The 14,906-nt window shown below is 32.7% G+C and overlaps 1 protein-coding gene across 2 annotated transcripts in view; it reads right to left on the reverse strand.

Moving 5' to 3' along the window:
- Positions 1 to 10,984: 10,984 nt before the first annotated feature.
- LOC120417510 (ribosomal protein S6 kinase 2 beta-like) overlaps positions 10,985 to 14,906 on the reverse strand; it is a 52,420-nt gene continuing 48,498 nt past the window's right edge. The window contains exons 5-9 of one of the 2 annotated variants that reach the window (XM_039579588.2): positions 14,446 to 14,607; positions 14,061 to 14,383; positions 13,705 to 13,990; positions 12,157 to 12,732; positions 10,985 to 12,091 (exon numbers count right to left, since the gene is read on the reverse strand). In XM_039579588.2, the coding sequence (XP_039435522.1) occupies positions 11,711 to 12,091; positions 12,157 to 12,732; positions 13,705 to 13,990; positions 14,061 to 14,383; positions 14,446 to 14,607 (1,728 nt within the window). In that variant the 3' untranslated portion in view covers positions 10,985 to 11,710. The remainder of the gene's footprint in view (positions 12,092 to 12,156; positions 12,733 to 13,704; positions 13,991 to 14,060; positions 14,384 to 14,445; positions 14,608 to 14,906) is intronic. The other variant, XM_039579590.2, reaches the window with a different exon arrangement.

Here is a 14,906-nt window from a genome sequence, read left to right on the forward strand (position 1 = left end):
TTTGGGAATAAAATTTCTCGCTTGGAAGCAATCAGCACGACGTGGATGTGGCGAAGAAATCAAAAATTTGGTGCTTTAAAAATACTTGAGAAGAGATTCGCCACGGCGTGGCTGAAACTAAATATTATAAACCGAGATATCCCATGGGAGATTTATACGTAGAAAGTTGTGGCCTGATTCAGAATCTATATACAGTCCATACTCGATTATCCGAAGTTCGATTATCTGATGGTTTATATGGAACTTCGAATAATCGAAACACAAACAAAAAAAAATCGTATTTTTTTATTTTCGTACTTTTAATATCAAATTCGAGTTCTGCGACCCCATTTTAGTCAAATTTGAATAGTTGATTGCTTATTAAATAATAAAATGCATTTTTTCAATATTTCATCACCGCCATTTTGGTCGCCATCTTGGATAAAAAAAAATCTAAATCAGTTTGAACTAGTTTAGGAGTCATACTAAAGCTCAACAATAAAAAATAAGACAACGAAAAAAATTTTTTTTCGTGATTCCATTATCCGAAGTGAAATTCTGCCAAGGTCTTCGGATAATCGAGTCTGGACTGTATATGAAAATATTCAGTGAAAATTGCGTTTTTCAAAATTTTAATGTTTTTAATTTTTGGTACTTTTTAGGGTTCCGCAAATCCGGTTTGACTGTCAAAACATGTTACACTTTAACGACAACCATATGGTCTGAGAGGACCAAGGTCAAACTAATGTCGCATAAAAAACGGATGTCTTTAATGTGGAATATCTTTTGACAATCAAGACGGAACCCTAAAAAGCGTTTTAATGGCAAGAGATTTCTCTACAAATTTGTTAAATAAATTGTTAAATAAAATATTTTTAAGGTCGATCCACCAAGAAGGCCAGATCAATTAAAAATCAATACCTAATCTAATCTAATCTAATCTAACACAAACGCAGCCAGTCCGATGAAAGCATGCTGGAAAGTCTTGTGATTAGATTACGCCCCAAGCACTTTTCTTGTCATTATTAATAATTACAGTACATCCGAGAACACCCGAAAATGTATTGTAAAAATTAAAGCGGCCAGCCCTACTACGTTGTGTTTACCGCAGAGAGGATTCTGAGAACGGATCACATTTCACAGAATCTACAGGGGAGGAAGGATGCGTGGACATACCGTACCAAACGCTCCTGTTTACAGTTTCATATGTGTTTTGTAAAATGTGTTAAGTGTAAAGTATAGTGTGCTTATATAATCAAATAATTATAATAATGCAATATAATGATCATTTAATAAAATCCCTTCACCTATATATAATAACCACGTACCCAAGCACACAAACAGCGACACAAAAGAAATGAAAATGAACATGCAAAAACAAGACAGCGCGTCCCCGTGGTCAGCGCACTAATGATGCCATTATTTAATTATAATAACTACTCACCCAAGCACACAAACATCGACACAAAAGAAATGAAAATAAGCATGCAAAAACAAGACAGCGCGTCCCCGTTGTCAGCGCACTAATGATACCATTATTTAATTATAATAACCACTCACCCAAGCACACAAACATCGACACAAAAGAAATGAAAATGAGCATGCAAAAACAAAACAGCGCGTCCCCGTGGTCAGCGCACTAATGATGCCATTATTTAATTATAATAACTACTCACCCAAGCACACAAACATCGACACAAAAGAAATGAAAATAAGCATGCAAAAACAAGACAGCGCGTCCCCGTTGTCAGCGCACTAATGATGCCATTATTTAATTATAATAACCACTCATCCAAGCACACAAACAGCGACACATAAGAAATGAAAATGATCATGCAAAAACAAGACAGCGCGTCCCCGTGGTCAGCGCACTAATGATGCCATTATTTAATTATAATAACCACTCATCCAAGCACACAAACAGCGACACATAAGAAATGAAAATGATCATGCAAAAACAAGACAGCGCGTCCCCGTGGTCAGCGCACTAATGATGCCATTATTTAATTATAATAACCACTCACCCAAGCACACAAACATCGACACAAAAGAAATGAAAATGAGCATGCAAAAACAAGACAGCGCGTCCCCGTGGTCAGCGCACTAATGATGCCATTATTTAATTATAATAAACACTCACCCAAGCACACAAACATCGACACAAAAGAAATGAAAATGAGCATGCAAAAACAAGACAGCGCGTCCCCGTGGTCAGCGCACTAATGATGCCATTATTTAATTATAATAACTGCTCACCGAAGCACACAAACAGCAACACAAAAGAAATGAAAATAAGCATGCAAAAACAAGACAGCGCGTCCCCGTGGTCAGCGCACTAATCACAGATCAATTAAAAATCAATACCAAAAATTAACCCTCTCCCACCCATGGTTACTCCAGAGCACCAAAACTCTGAACTCAAATATCTCGGAACTGACACAACTTTTCATGATGCTTTAAGTTGCAGGTGTTCATGTAGAATGTATACTAACATCTCCCCAAAACTCATCAAATTTGGTTAAGCACAAGTAAAGTGACAGAGTGAAATGTAAACAAAAATGGGCCAATTTTAGAGAAATAAATAAGACCTGTTTTCGAAAGCCCGTAAAAATTACCAAACACAAAATTATATGAAACAAAAAATGTTTTGCTATCATTTGAACCTTGGACAAGAACCCCTGTGAATAACATTGTGAGTTTGGATCGGTTTTAAGTGTTTTTCAACCTTTTTCATTTGGTGCACCAGAGCACCACCTAGGCATATGAGCAACTAAATATTCAGGAGCACTTTTTTCTAAATTACAGAAAAAGCTTATTTTTATCAAAACAAAAGTTTATAAACGTTTTGACTATTTATAAACAAGACAAAACATTGTTATTAGACCGATAGTTTTATTATTTTCCTCATTTTTCATGAAAATGGTTGTTTGTGGGTTTTGAATGAGCCAATCATAGAAACCTGAAAATGCAGAGCTTTTAGAATTTGCAGTTAATACTTCAGAAATATGGTCTTACAGCAAAGAATAAGTAGTTTTTAACACATTTCGAAGCATTTTCAAACAAATGAACCGATAGATTTGAAGAAAATGAGATTTTGTGGTTCAAAAAAAAGTTGCTCATTTTCCTGATGGTGCTCTGGTGCACCACTTCAAATTCTACGTTTTTGCCCCGATTCGATGTTTGTGGGTCAAAGTAAAGTAATTCCTGCATTATTGTACCAAAATTAAGCCATTTACTATTTTTACGATAAGCAAACAGCTCACCAGCAGAGGCAAATTTCGTCTAATTTTCCTCCCGGACATCATTTCCTCTGGAGGAACCTTGGTGATTGAGTGCGCGGAGGAATTGTGGGCTCTGACCGCGGCTTGAAGTTCCCTCTCAAAACCAGTTCCGCTCAGAGCAGCAGAGGCCATGGCCTTGTTGACCAACTTCATGTAACACTCGGCCATCCCGTTTTGTCGAGGGAAAAGTGGTGTTGAGAAGACTGGCTCGATTCCTCGCTCCAAACAATAGTTTTTATACTCTTCTCCGTTAAACGGTGGCCCGTTGTCGGATTTGATCACTTTCAAACAGCTACGTGGACTAGCATCGCCTATAAAAAAAATACTTTTTATTACTTTTTGAACCATAGAATTATCATTTATGGTGATCAGGATACTATTTAGCTGTATTCTGAACCTCCAAATAAGAAAAAAAAACTATTATGGTGCAAATTTTACAATCACATGGTAGCTGTTTGACACGTGGCGTCGCGGTGTTCATCAAGCATTCATAGCATGCTAAGGAAAATTAGATACTTATCTGGGGAAAACCGTTGATTCCGAAAACCCCGGATGTATTGTCGTTGAGCTCGATGGGGGTTGGACGAATCGACCTGGTCTCTTAGGGAAAGTTGTTCTCCAGACGATTCCGCTCAATTCTAGCCATCCTAGAAGTTTCTACATGTTTTCCCCAGGCCTGTAGGAGCGAATGAACGAAAATTCAAAATTTCCCATAGTAAATCCCATGTAAACTTGAACTCGCTTGAGACAAGCCAGTTTTCAACCAAATGAGCTGAAATTTGGCGTGAGAGCAGGGATGCCACTTGGTTTTTGAAAATGTCTGTAAAAAAGTCTGTGTATGTCTGTGCATTTGTCTAAAATTCAAATATATCAATTCACGGTCATTTAAATCCATCAGAAACTGCGTTTTTAAGCATTTGAAGTCTAACGAAATAAGTTTCGACAAAAAAGATTACAAAATATTAATTTAATGAAGTTTTTAAAAGTCTGTGCACCTTAAAAAATGTCTGACACAAGCTCAAAAGTCTGTGAAACACAGACAAATCTGTGTATCTGGCATCCCTGCGTGAGAGTCCCTATGGGTATGCCCTACAAGGGGAACCACATCAGAACTTGACCTGAGAACTTCTCAAAATCCGTACCCACCCTACTGTCTACACTTTTTGTTTCTTTTCGATTCTCAAAATTGCTCTTAAAAAATCTGAGACGAACATAAGCTTTATCATGAAAATTTAAAAAAATATATATATACCTTTAATTAACCCTCAATGGCAAAACCGTTCAGACTCGATTATCCCAAGGCCTTGTTCACATTTCAGTTCGGATAATTGAATAACAAAAAAAAATTTTTTTCGCTTGCTTATTTTTGATTTTCGAGCTTGAGTTACTCTTAAGTGATCATGAATTTTTAAATCAGAGATGATGCACGGTTGGCCTGAACGAACTTATTATTGAATTTGAATGTACCTAAAATGTTTTGATGGGGAAAGTCAGTTTAAGATGTCCCCTTTCAGGATTTGTAACTCCCAAAATATTCTATGCAGGGATTTTTAAATGCCGTCCATTTTAAGATTTTTTTTACTTTGTACTGAAAAAGGAGAAATTCAGTACATTTACAGAGCAATATCATCATACAAATCGGTTTTTATGTATAGGAACTCAATGGTTACATTGATTGAGGCCTTCTGGGTTGTCCATAAACTACATGGGCTAATCAAGGCCATCCTAGGATCCCTTTATCTCGTCAAAACTAACAAAAACTAAATAAATTATGTTAAATCTTTTTTTTTTTCCAAACCTTTGGATAATCTAACTTCGGATAATCGAGGCTTCGGAAAATCAAGTTTGGATTGTCATTTAATTCAACTCAATTCATTTATTATGTTGTTTTAACAATTGCATTGGTGCAGTTGTTATCCTGAGCTGCGATATGGACTACCTTTCAACAGCTGATTTAATCAAATCAAATTTTGTTCGAAGTGGGGGAAGTGTTTACTGGTACTAAGGAGAACGAATTGAACAGAGAAGGGAAAAAATGTAAAAATAACCTTCGAAATTGCTAATAGATGGGAGATAGTTAGAGGAAAATAAAGGACTGTAATTTAGAAACTGAGAAATATGTTTGTATTTGTAGATTTTCATCAGCGAATCAAAATTTTAGAAAAATAAAACAATTACAACAAGTACAATTTCAAATAGTTTGATAAATCTTGTTTTTTTTTATTCTTAGGCAGTTGCTAATTTGTTTTGAAGGTTATGTCCTCTCCTCTGACGAAAGTCCAGTGTGGATACATTTTGAATTGTTTCAGTTGATTAAACTTCTATTACCATTAAAATTTTGAATATTTATTTATTTTTTCGGCCCGATTCAAAAATCGCCATAAACTTTGAAAAATAATTTCAATGGCATAAACAGAAAAAAACATAATTAAACAAAACACTAATCCGGAAAATGTGTCATCAATACTTTTGTGGATGAAAATTTCCTTCCCTAAAAAGCCAAAATGTGTTAAAGTATGTTGAATTGAAACAAACGATTTTGTTTTATGGTATGCTTTATTATAGATTCTTTGTTATTCTTTCTCAATATATAATATATATTAAACTTAGCGCTGTAGGATAGCATTATTTTTTGTGTAAATTGAAATAACTGTATTAAGTGAAATATGTTCTAGAATCGTTCCCAATAATAATACTACTTGAAAAAAAATCATTCGATTTTGCATTTTGAAGTAAATGTGCTAGCTTTATAATATACGACCAAAGAGGGGTCGCGATTGTACCTACAATAACAACATAATAAATCTTAGCGGAAAGTTTAAACAAACATAATCACTTTAATTTAAAACAAACTTAATATTTACTATTCACCATCTCCGATTTGTATGACACAGGGATAGAGTTCATCTACCATAAACAGAATAAAAACGGAATAATCCTAGATAACGTCGAAATCTAGACAAAAAAAATATATAATCAAAATAACATGCCTTCAGTTTTATCACATGAAACTTCAAATATGCTCATTTATGATACGTTCAAATCCGATAGTAGTATTTATCCAAACACACCTAAATCCTTCTAATCCGCGCTTGATCGCTTTATGGCTGGCAAATAGACTTGCCTTAAAACCTTCGTTTTGGTATATTTAATGCTGTTTTATTTTATTTTCTTAACTTCATTTTGTTAGTACTCTGCATTACCTTTGTATGTCGCGTTCAATGGCACAATTATTATTGTAAATATAGTGAAGTTTGTAATCTTCTTGTTTTTTTTTCTTTCTTCGCTCTTTCCGGCCAGACACGATTTTTTTTATTTGTTTTTTTTTTGTTTCTCTCTTGTTTTTATATTTGAACAATAGATTTGTGTGACTTACGTTTCGCTAGCTTACAATATTGAAAGATTAATTGAACTTTTTAGTGTATGTTTTGTTTTGTTTGTTTTTTTTTCAAGTGTTTTTGTTTTTGTATTCTTACCCCTTTTGCGGTAAGCTGATTTAAGCGACAGAGCTGTGGTGTGGTACATCCAAAAGCATTCAATGATAACGCTTAACAGTGCGAGAATACAATACAGAGCGTTGCTACGAACAGCTTCGACAGCAGTTTGTTGTGTATGTACGAGTGTATTTTCAACCTTTGTTTTTTATTATTTTGTTTTTGTGTTTTCACATTTGTAGGATTCAAAAGAGCAGCAGAGAAAATAAAGTACTAATTTGGATAGGGCCGTGCTAGCAGTGGAGTAACGTTAAGCAAGAATCTCAGAAGACTTATCGCAGATTAAAATTAACAATTTTCACACAAAAATAACCTTACCGTTTTTTTATCAATCTTCAAAAGGCTCGTGTATTGGAATGGAATTTGAGATTTGAGTCCTTCTACAAAGTATGGTTAATTTCTCAGAAAACAATATTCGTTTTATCGATAATATTATTATCTTCGTCGATCCACGAATATTCAATCGGCGATAACTTACGATAAACTTTTAAAATAAAAAAATCAAAACTGTAAAGATTCACAAAACATTTTTTGGGAAACAATGAATTTTTTCCACTTTGGCATATCAAAAAGAATCACAAAATACCGTATTTGCCATTTGAACACTCAAAGTCTTTAAAAATAGCAAATATTGTATACTAAAATTTTCCAAATTTACCAATTGAAGTGTGCATTTTCACACAGTTGATGTGTTTTTTTTTACAAAAAAAAACTAGTTTTTCTAATAAAAAACAAACCTACATAAAAGGCATGTACGCAGCTAGCCAAAAAGGCAAAACTAAAAAAAACGGTCAAAAAAGGGTCACGAAATGAAGTTTAAACGATTGAAAATTATAAACGTTTAAATAATGTTGTATTCAAAAAAACTGAAAATCTAAATTCTAAAATTCTAAAATTCTAAAATTCTAAAATTCTAAAATTCTAAAATTTTAAAATTCTAAAATTCTAAAATTCTAAAATTCTAAAATTCTAAAATTCTAAAATTCTAAAATTCTAAAATTCTAAAATTCTAAAATTCTAAAATTCTAAAATTCTAAAATTCTAAAATTCTAAAATTCTAAAATTCTAAAATTCTAAAATTCTAAAATTCTAAAATTCTAAAATTCTAAAATTCTAAAATTCTAAAATTCTAAAATTCTAAAATTCTAAAATTCTAAAATTCTAAAATTCTAAAATTCTAAAATTCTAAAATTCTAAAATTCTAAAATTCTAAAATTCTAAAATTCTAAAATTCTAAAATTCTAAAATTCTAAAATTCTAAAGTTCTAAAGTTCTAAAGTTCTAAAATTCTAAAATTCTAAAATTCTAAAATTCTAAAATTCTAAAATTCTAAAATTCTAAAATTCTAAAATTCTAAAATTCTAAAATTCTAAAATTCTAAAATTATAAAATTCTAAAATTCTAAAATTCTAAAATTCTAAAATTCTAAAATTCTAAAATTCTAAAATTCTAAAATTCTAAAATTCTAAAATTCTAAAATTCTAAAATTCTAAAATTCTAAAATTCTAAAATTCTAAAATTCTAAAATTCTAAAATTCTAAAATTCTAAAATTCTAAAATTCTAAAATTCTAAAATTCTAAAATTCTAAAATTCTAAAATTCTAAAATTCTAAAATTCTAAAATTCTAAAATTCTAAAATTCTAAAATTCTAAAATTCTAAAATTCTAAAATTCTAAAATTCTAAAATTCTAAAATTCTAAAATTCTAAAATTCTAAAATTCTAAAATTCTAAAATTCTAAAATTCTAAAATTCTAAAATTCTAAAATTCTAAAATTCTAAAATTCTAAAATTCTAAAATTCTAAAATTCTAAAATTCTAAAATTCTAAAATTCTAAAATTCTAAAATTCTAAAATTCTAAAATTCTAAAATTCTAAGATTCTAAAATTCTAAAATTCTAAAATTCTAAAATTCTAAAATTCTAAAATTCTAAAATTCTAAAATTCTAAAATTCTAAAATTCTAAAATTCTAAAATTCTAAAATTCTAAAATTCTAAAATTCTAAAATTCTAAAATTCTAAAATTCTAAAATTCTAACATTCTAAAATTCTAAAATTCTAAAATTCTAAAATTCTAAAATTCTAAAATCCTAAAATTCTAAAATTCTAAAATTCTAAAATTCTAAAATTCTAAAATTCTAAAATTCTAAAATTCTAAAATTCTAAAATTCTAAAATTCTAAAATTCTAAAATTCTAAAATTCTAAAATTCTAAAATTCTAAAATTCTAAAATTCTAAAATTCTAAAATTCTAAAATTCTAAGATTCTAAAATTCTAAAATTCTAAAATTCTAAAATTCTAAAATTCTAAAATTCTAAAATTCTAAAATTCTAAAATTCTAAAATTCTAAAATTCTAAAATTCTAAAATTCTAAAATTCTAAAATTCTAACATTCTAAAATTCTAAAATTCTAAAATTCTAAAATTCTAAAATCCTAAAATTCTAAAATTCTAAAATTCTAAAATTCTAAAATTCTAAAATTCTAAAATTCTAAAATTCTAAAATTCTAAAATTCTAAAATTCTAAAATTCTAAAATTCTAAAATTCTAAAATTCTAAAATTCTAAAATTCTAAAATTCTAAAATTCTAAAATTCTAAAATTCTAAAATTCTAAAATTCTAAAATTCTAAAATTCTAAAATTCTAAAATTCTAAAATTCTAAAATTCTAAAATTCTAAAATTCTAAAATTCTAAAATTCTAAAATTCTAAAATTCTAAAATTCTAAAATTCTAAAATTCTAAAATTCTAAAATTCTAAAATTCTAAAATTCTAAAATTCTAAAATTCTAAAATTCTAAAATTCTAAAATTCTAAAATTCTAAAATTCTAAAATTCTAAAATTCTAAAATTCTAAAATTCTAAAATTCTAAAATTCTAAAATTCTAAAATTCTAAAATTCTAAATTCTAAAATTCTAAAATTCTAAAATTCTAAAATTCTAAAATTCTAAAATTCTAAAATTCTAAAATTCTAAAATTCTAAAATTCTAAAATTCTAAAATTCTAAAATTCTAAAATTCTAAAATTCTAAAATTCTAAAATTCTAAAATTCTAAAATTCTAAAATTCTAAAATTCTAAAATTCTAAAATTCTAAAATTCTAAAATTCTAAAATTCTAAAATTCTAAAATTCTAAAATTCTAAAATTCTAAAATTCTAAAATTCTAAAATTCTAGAATTCTAAAATTCTAAAATTCTAAAATTCTAAAATTCTAAAATTCTAAAATTCTAAAATTCTAAAATTTTAAAATTCTAAAATTCTAAAATTCTAAAATTCTAAAATTTTAAAATTCTAAAATTCTAAAATTCTAAAAATTTAAATTCTAAAATTCTAAAATTCTAAAATTCTAAAATTCTAAAATTCTAAAATTCTAAAATTCTAAAATTCTTAAATTCTAAAATTCTAAAATTCTAAAATTCTAAAATTCTAAAATTCTAAAATTCTAAAATTCTAAAATTCTAAAATTCTAAAATTCTAAAATTCTAAAATTCTAAAATTCTAAAATTCTAAAATTCTAAAATTCTAAAATTCTAAAATTCTAAAATTTTAAAATTCTAAAATTCTAAAAATTTAAATTCTAAAATTCTAAGATTCTAAAATTCTAAAATTCTAAAATTCTAAAATTCTAAAATTCTAAAATTCTAAAATTCTAAAATTCTAAAATTCTAAAATTCTAAAATTCTAAAATTCTAAAATTCTAAAATTCTAAAATTCTAAAATTCTAAAATTCTAAAATTCTAAAATTCTAAAATTCTAAAATTCTAAAATTCTAAAATTCTAAAATTCTAAAATTCTAAAATTCTAAAATTCTAAAATTCTAAAATTCTAAAATTCTAAAATTCTAAAATTCTAAAATTCTAAAATTCTAAAATTCTAAAATTCTAAAATTCTAAAATTCTAAAATTCTAAAATTCTAAAATTCTAAAATTCTAAAATTCTAAAATTCTAAAATTCTAAAATTCTAAAATTCTAAAATTCTTAAATTCTTAAATTCTTAAATTCTAAAATTCTAAAATTCTAAAATTCTAAAATTCTAAAACTCTAAAATTCTAAAATTCTAAAATTCTAAAATTCTAAAATTCTAAAATTCTAAAATTCTAAAATTCTAAAATTCTAAAATTCTAAAATTCTAAAATTCTAAAATTCTAAAATTCTAAAATTCTAAAATTCTAAAATTCTAAGATTCTAAAATTCTAAAATTCTAAAATTCTAATATTCCAAAAATACAAAATTCCCGAAGCAAAATTTGTCTTGGCATTTTACTGAATAATAACGAAGACGATAATATTATCGACAAACGCGTCATCGCGTCATCGATTTACAACATTGATATACTCCATCTGCTAGCAATATTTAGATAAAAACAATCAAAATACTAAATGCATGTCCACTTTATGAAAGTGTAGTTTTTTCTCAAATACAAATATTTGTGGAGCTGTTTAAAAGAAAGATAAGCTGCATTTCAGTAACCGAATTGATTGTGTTCATCGATTGTACTAAGTGTAGTGTTAACTTAATTTGTATACACATTTTTTTTTTTTTTTTTTTTTCACCGGTCAACCTAGTAAAATTAGTTACACAAAAGCGATAACATTTGCCTCCTATTTCTGATACAAGTTTTCTATTAGTTAGGTTGATAAAATATCCTACACAATTAGCCAGCAATTTCATACCAAAGGTAGAACTGCTTTCTTTCTTTTTTCTTCGAGTGTTTTAACGTGTTGCTGGAAGTGAAAGATTTCCACCCCATTCCGAGAGGTTCTCCAGACTTTGCCAGCCGAGCAGGGAAAAAATAGTAACATTTGCCCGGATCGATTCGAATCCCTTCCAAAAATACACACATTTTACACAATCCACCAACACACACACACACACAACACATCGAATATACACGCAAAAACGCATGTAGACACACAGCCGGCTCACACGCACTCACGCACACAACCCGGAACCCGGAACTTACGAATGGTTCATCTTGTCCTTTCTTCGCCGCGCCAGATCGGACATTCCGACGGGGCCGAGGTTGGCCGCCTGCGGTGAGGCAATCGCGCGGAACGTCGCGTGCACCGCCCCCTTGATTGCTTCGGGATTCTCCGCCGGCGGGTACTCCGAAGCCGGAACGATGCCCGCCATCGTCGACGTAGTCGTCGTCGTCGTCGTGAGTCCCATCAGTCCCGTCTGCTGCACCTGGTGCTGCATTCCCGGCTGGTTGTACAGTAACCGCGAGCGCGACAACCACGGATGGCGCAGAATTTGGGCCGCCGTTGGCCTCCGCTGGGGCGCAATGTGCAACATCTGCCGCAGCAGCTCCTTCACCTCCTCCGATATGCTGGGCCATTTCTGAGAAATGAACAAATTGGTTTAAAAATCACGCTTTTTGACACAATTCGTTCAAGTGCACTCACTCCCGTCTCCAGGTCAACCTTGCCGGAACCTATCCGGGCCAGAATCATGTCCGGCGAGTCGTTTGGCGTGCTTGCGAACGGCGTCTTCCCGTCCAGCATGATGTACAGCAGCACGCCCAGCGACCAGATGTCGCACGCCAGATCGTAGCCCTGTTTCTTCAACACTTCCGGAGCGACAAAGTTCGCCGTATAGCAGGGCGTCATCAGCAGGCCGTTGTCCGCCCGCAGCTGCTTGGCGAAGCCCAGATCGCACAACTTGAGCGATTCGGGCGTGTGATTGACCGACGCGTACAGCAGGTTGGAAGGCTTCAGATCGCGATGGACGACGCCGTGCTCGTGCAGGTACGCCACGGACGAAACGACCGTCTTGAGGACGGCACTCGCTTCGACCTCGGTCATGTACTGGATGGCTAGGATTCGGTCAAGCAGCTCGCCACCCTTGAGCAGTTCCATCACCAGGTACACGTACGACGGATCCTCGTGAACGCCGTACAGAGAGACAATGTTCGGGTGGTTGCTGTACCGGAGCAGGATTTCCACCTCCTCGCGGCAATCGTGGCTGGATTTGTCGATGATCTGAAAATGAATGCAAAAAAAATCGTTATTTTATTTCAGATTTCCTTTGCGATAAATATATCATTACTATACTGCCGTTCTACGCATAATTGTCCCATGTCAGTTTTGGACGATTTTGACTTTATGACATTTTTAAGTTTAGTCTGATGTGTACTTTAAGAAAAACACATAAAATCTGGTACTTTGTTCGGAAACTCATTAAAAACAACACCAAGTCTGTTTGTCCCATTGTTAATATTCTACGCATAATTGTCCAACCAAGGATTTTCTTATACGGAATCATTAGTTTTACTAAGCATTATGTCTTGTTTACCTGTTGTATAGCAAGAAAATCACAAATAAGTGTGATAAACTGCTAACTGGGGCGATTAGGGACACATAGGGCTAATAGGAACCCACGGGACAATTATGCGTAGAAACACAGAAATCGGTCGAAAAATTTCAATCGCGTTTTTTCTCAGTTGCACTTTTTTTAACATGGGACAATTATGCGTAGAACGGCAGTATCGAGGTTTTTAAGCGAAAATGGCGTTCGAATGGTGAACGCCCGAAATGTCAAAATCACGCAGTGGTACCAACATTACGGAACAAGTGTGCCATGGCATGACAGCCACATTTTTTTCTATTGTTGGTGCTACTTCGCGATTTTGACATTTCGGGCGTTCACCATTCGAACGCCATCTTCGCTTAAAAACCTGGATAGGGATAAGGAGAGCGTCACTAAGAAATTGCAGTTCCTGAGGGAACACTTTTGAAGAATATTAATATTCTCCCCAGAATTCAAAAGAGAAATTATCAACGAATTTTCTATCAAAAGTTTCGTAAATTGATTTGTTTATATAAATAGTGAAAACGGCATCTGCTAAAGATATGAGCTTTTCCTCTTGCAAAAACAAAACAAAATACGAGAACTAAATAGTTTCCTATCATGCCCTTTAAACAAAAACAAACTAACATCGATCAACCACCCACCTTCACCGCGTAGTGCTTCCGCGTGGATCGACTCTCGCAAAGCCGGCATATCGAGAACGTTCCCCGGCCCAGCTCCTGCATCAGCGAGTACTCGTCGGCAAAGGCTCCCGGCTTGACGCCCGGAATCTCGTTCGAAAACGGTGACCGCGTGGTCGGTTGCTGATTCATCAGGCTCCCGGTACCGTTGGCAAAGTTGGGCGTATCTTCCAGCAGCCCGGGCGCGACAAAGCTAAAGCCGCGGAATATTTCGTGCGCACTTGCGCTAACCGGACCACCCGGAGAATCCCTGCAAAAAAAAAAGCGAATTTATAATTTGATCCACCCTCGAAATAAATTCCCCCCCAAGACGGACTCACTTTGGCGACTTGTTGGTGTACTCCGTGTCGAAGTAGAACGCCTCGTCGCGCGACACGGCCGGAATGAACGGTGGGCGTACCTCCTTCCGCTCGAACCCGGTCCAGTCGACGTTGGCGAAGAATTCGTGCCGTTTGATGTCCTCGATTCCGTTCGGTCCCACGCCCAACCGGTTCTGGGGATTGCGCTTGAACAGCGCCCGCAGCAAACTTTGCGCCTCCGGGCTCAGGTTCTCCGGCATGCCCAGTTTCGTTTTCAGAATCTGGTTCATCGTGTCGTTTCGGTTGCTACCGTGAAAGGGCAAGTTTCCCGTGAGCATTTCAAACTAAAAAAAAAGAAAATCAATCATTTTGTTTGTGTAACAACTAGTAAGAAAATCAAACAAACCATCAAAACGCCAAACGACCACCAGTCGGCGGCGAATGTGTGTCCCTTCCGGTTGACCACCTCCGGTGCCATGTACTCGACCGTGCCGCAGAAGCTGTACGTTTTGGAACCATCCAGCGGTTGTTTCGACAGACCAAAGTCCGTTAAAGCTATGTGACCGTCCTGGAAAGATAGAAGTACAAGAAGAAAAAAATAACGGTGATAAGTGGTGCTGTCCTCTTGCAGGAAGAAAGGACAAATGGTGCCGTGTACTCTCTATCTAAGATGCTAGACATTTCTAAGGAAACCAATTTCCTGTCCAGAGTACATTCTTCTTAGCCTCATTTCCTTGCTTTAACCATATCTGAGCTGGTTTAGAAATCCTCAACTGTAACGTTTTAAATAGTTTTTGTTAATTTTAAACATAGGGGAAATATGCCCATTTTAAGCCTAATAAGCGGTCGTGTTTGAATGATGCTGGA

This window comes from Culex pipiens, chromosome 3 (genome assembly GCF_016801865.2).
Source record: "Culex pipiens pallens isolate TS chromosome 3, TS_CPP_V2, whole genome shotgun sequence".
Classification (NCBI taxonomy): Eukaryota; Metazoa; Arthropoda; class Insecta; order Diptera; family Culicidae; genus Culex; species Culex pipiens.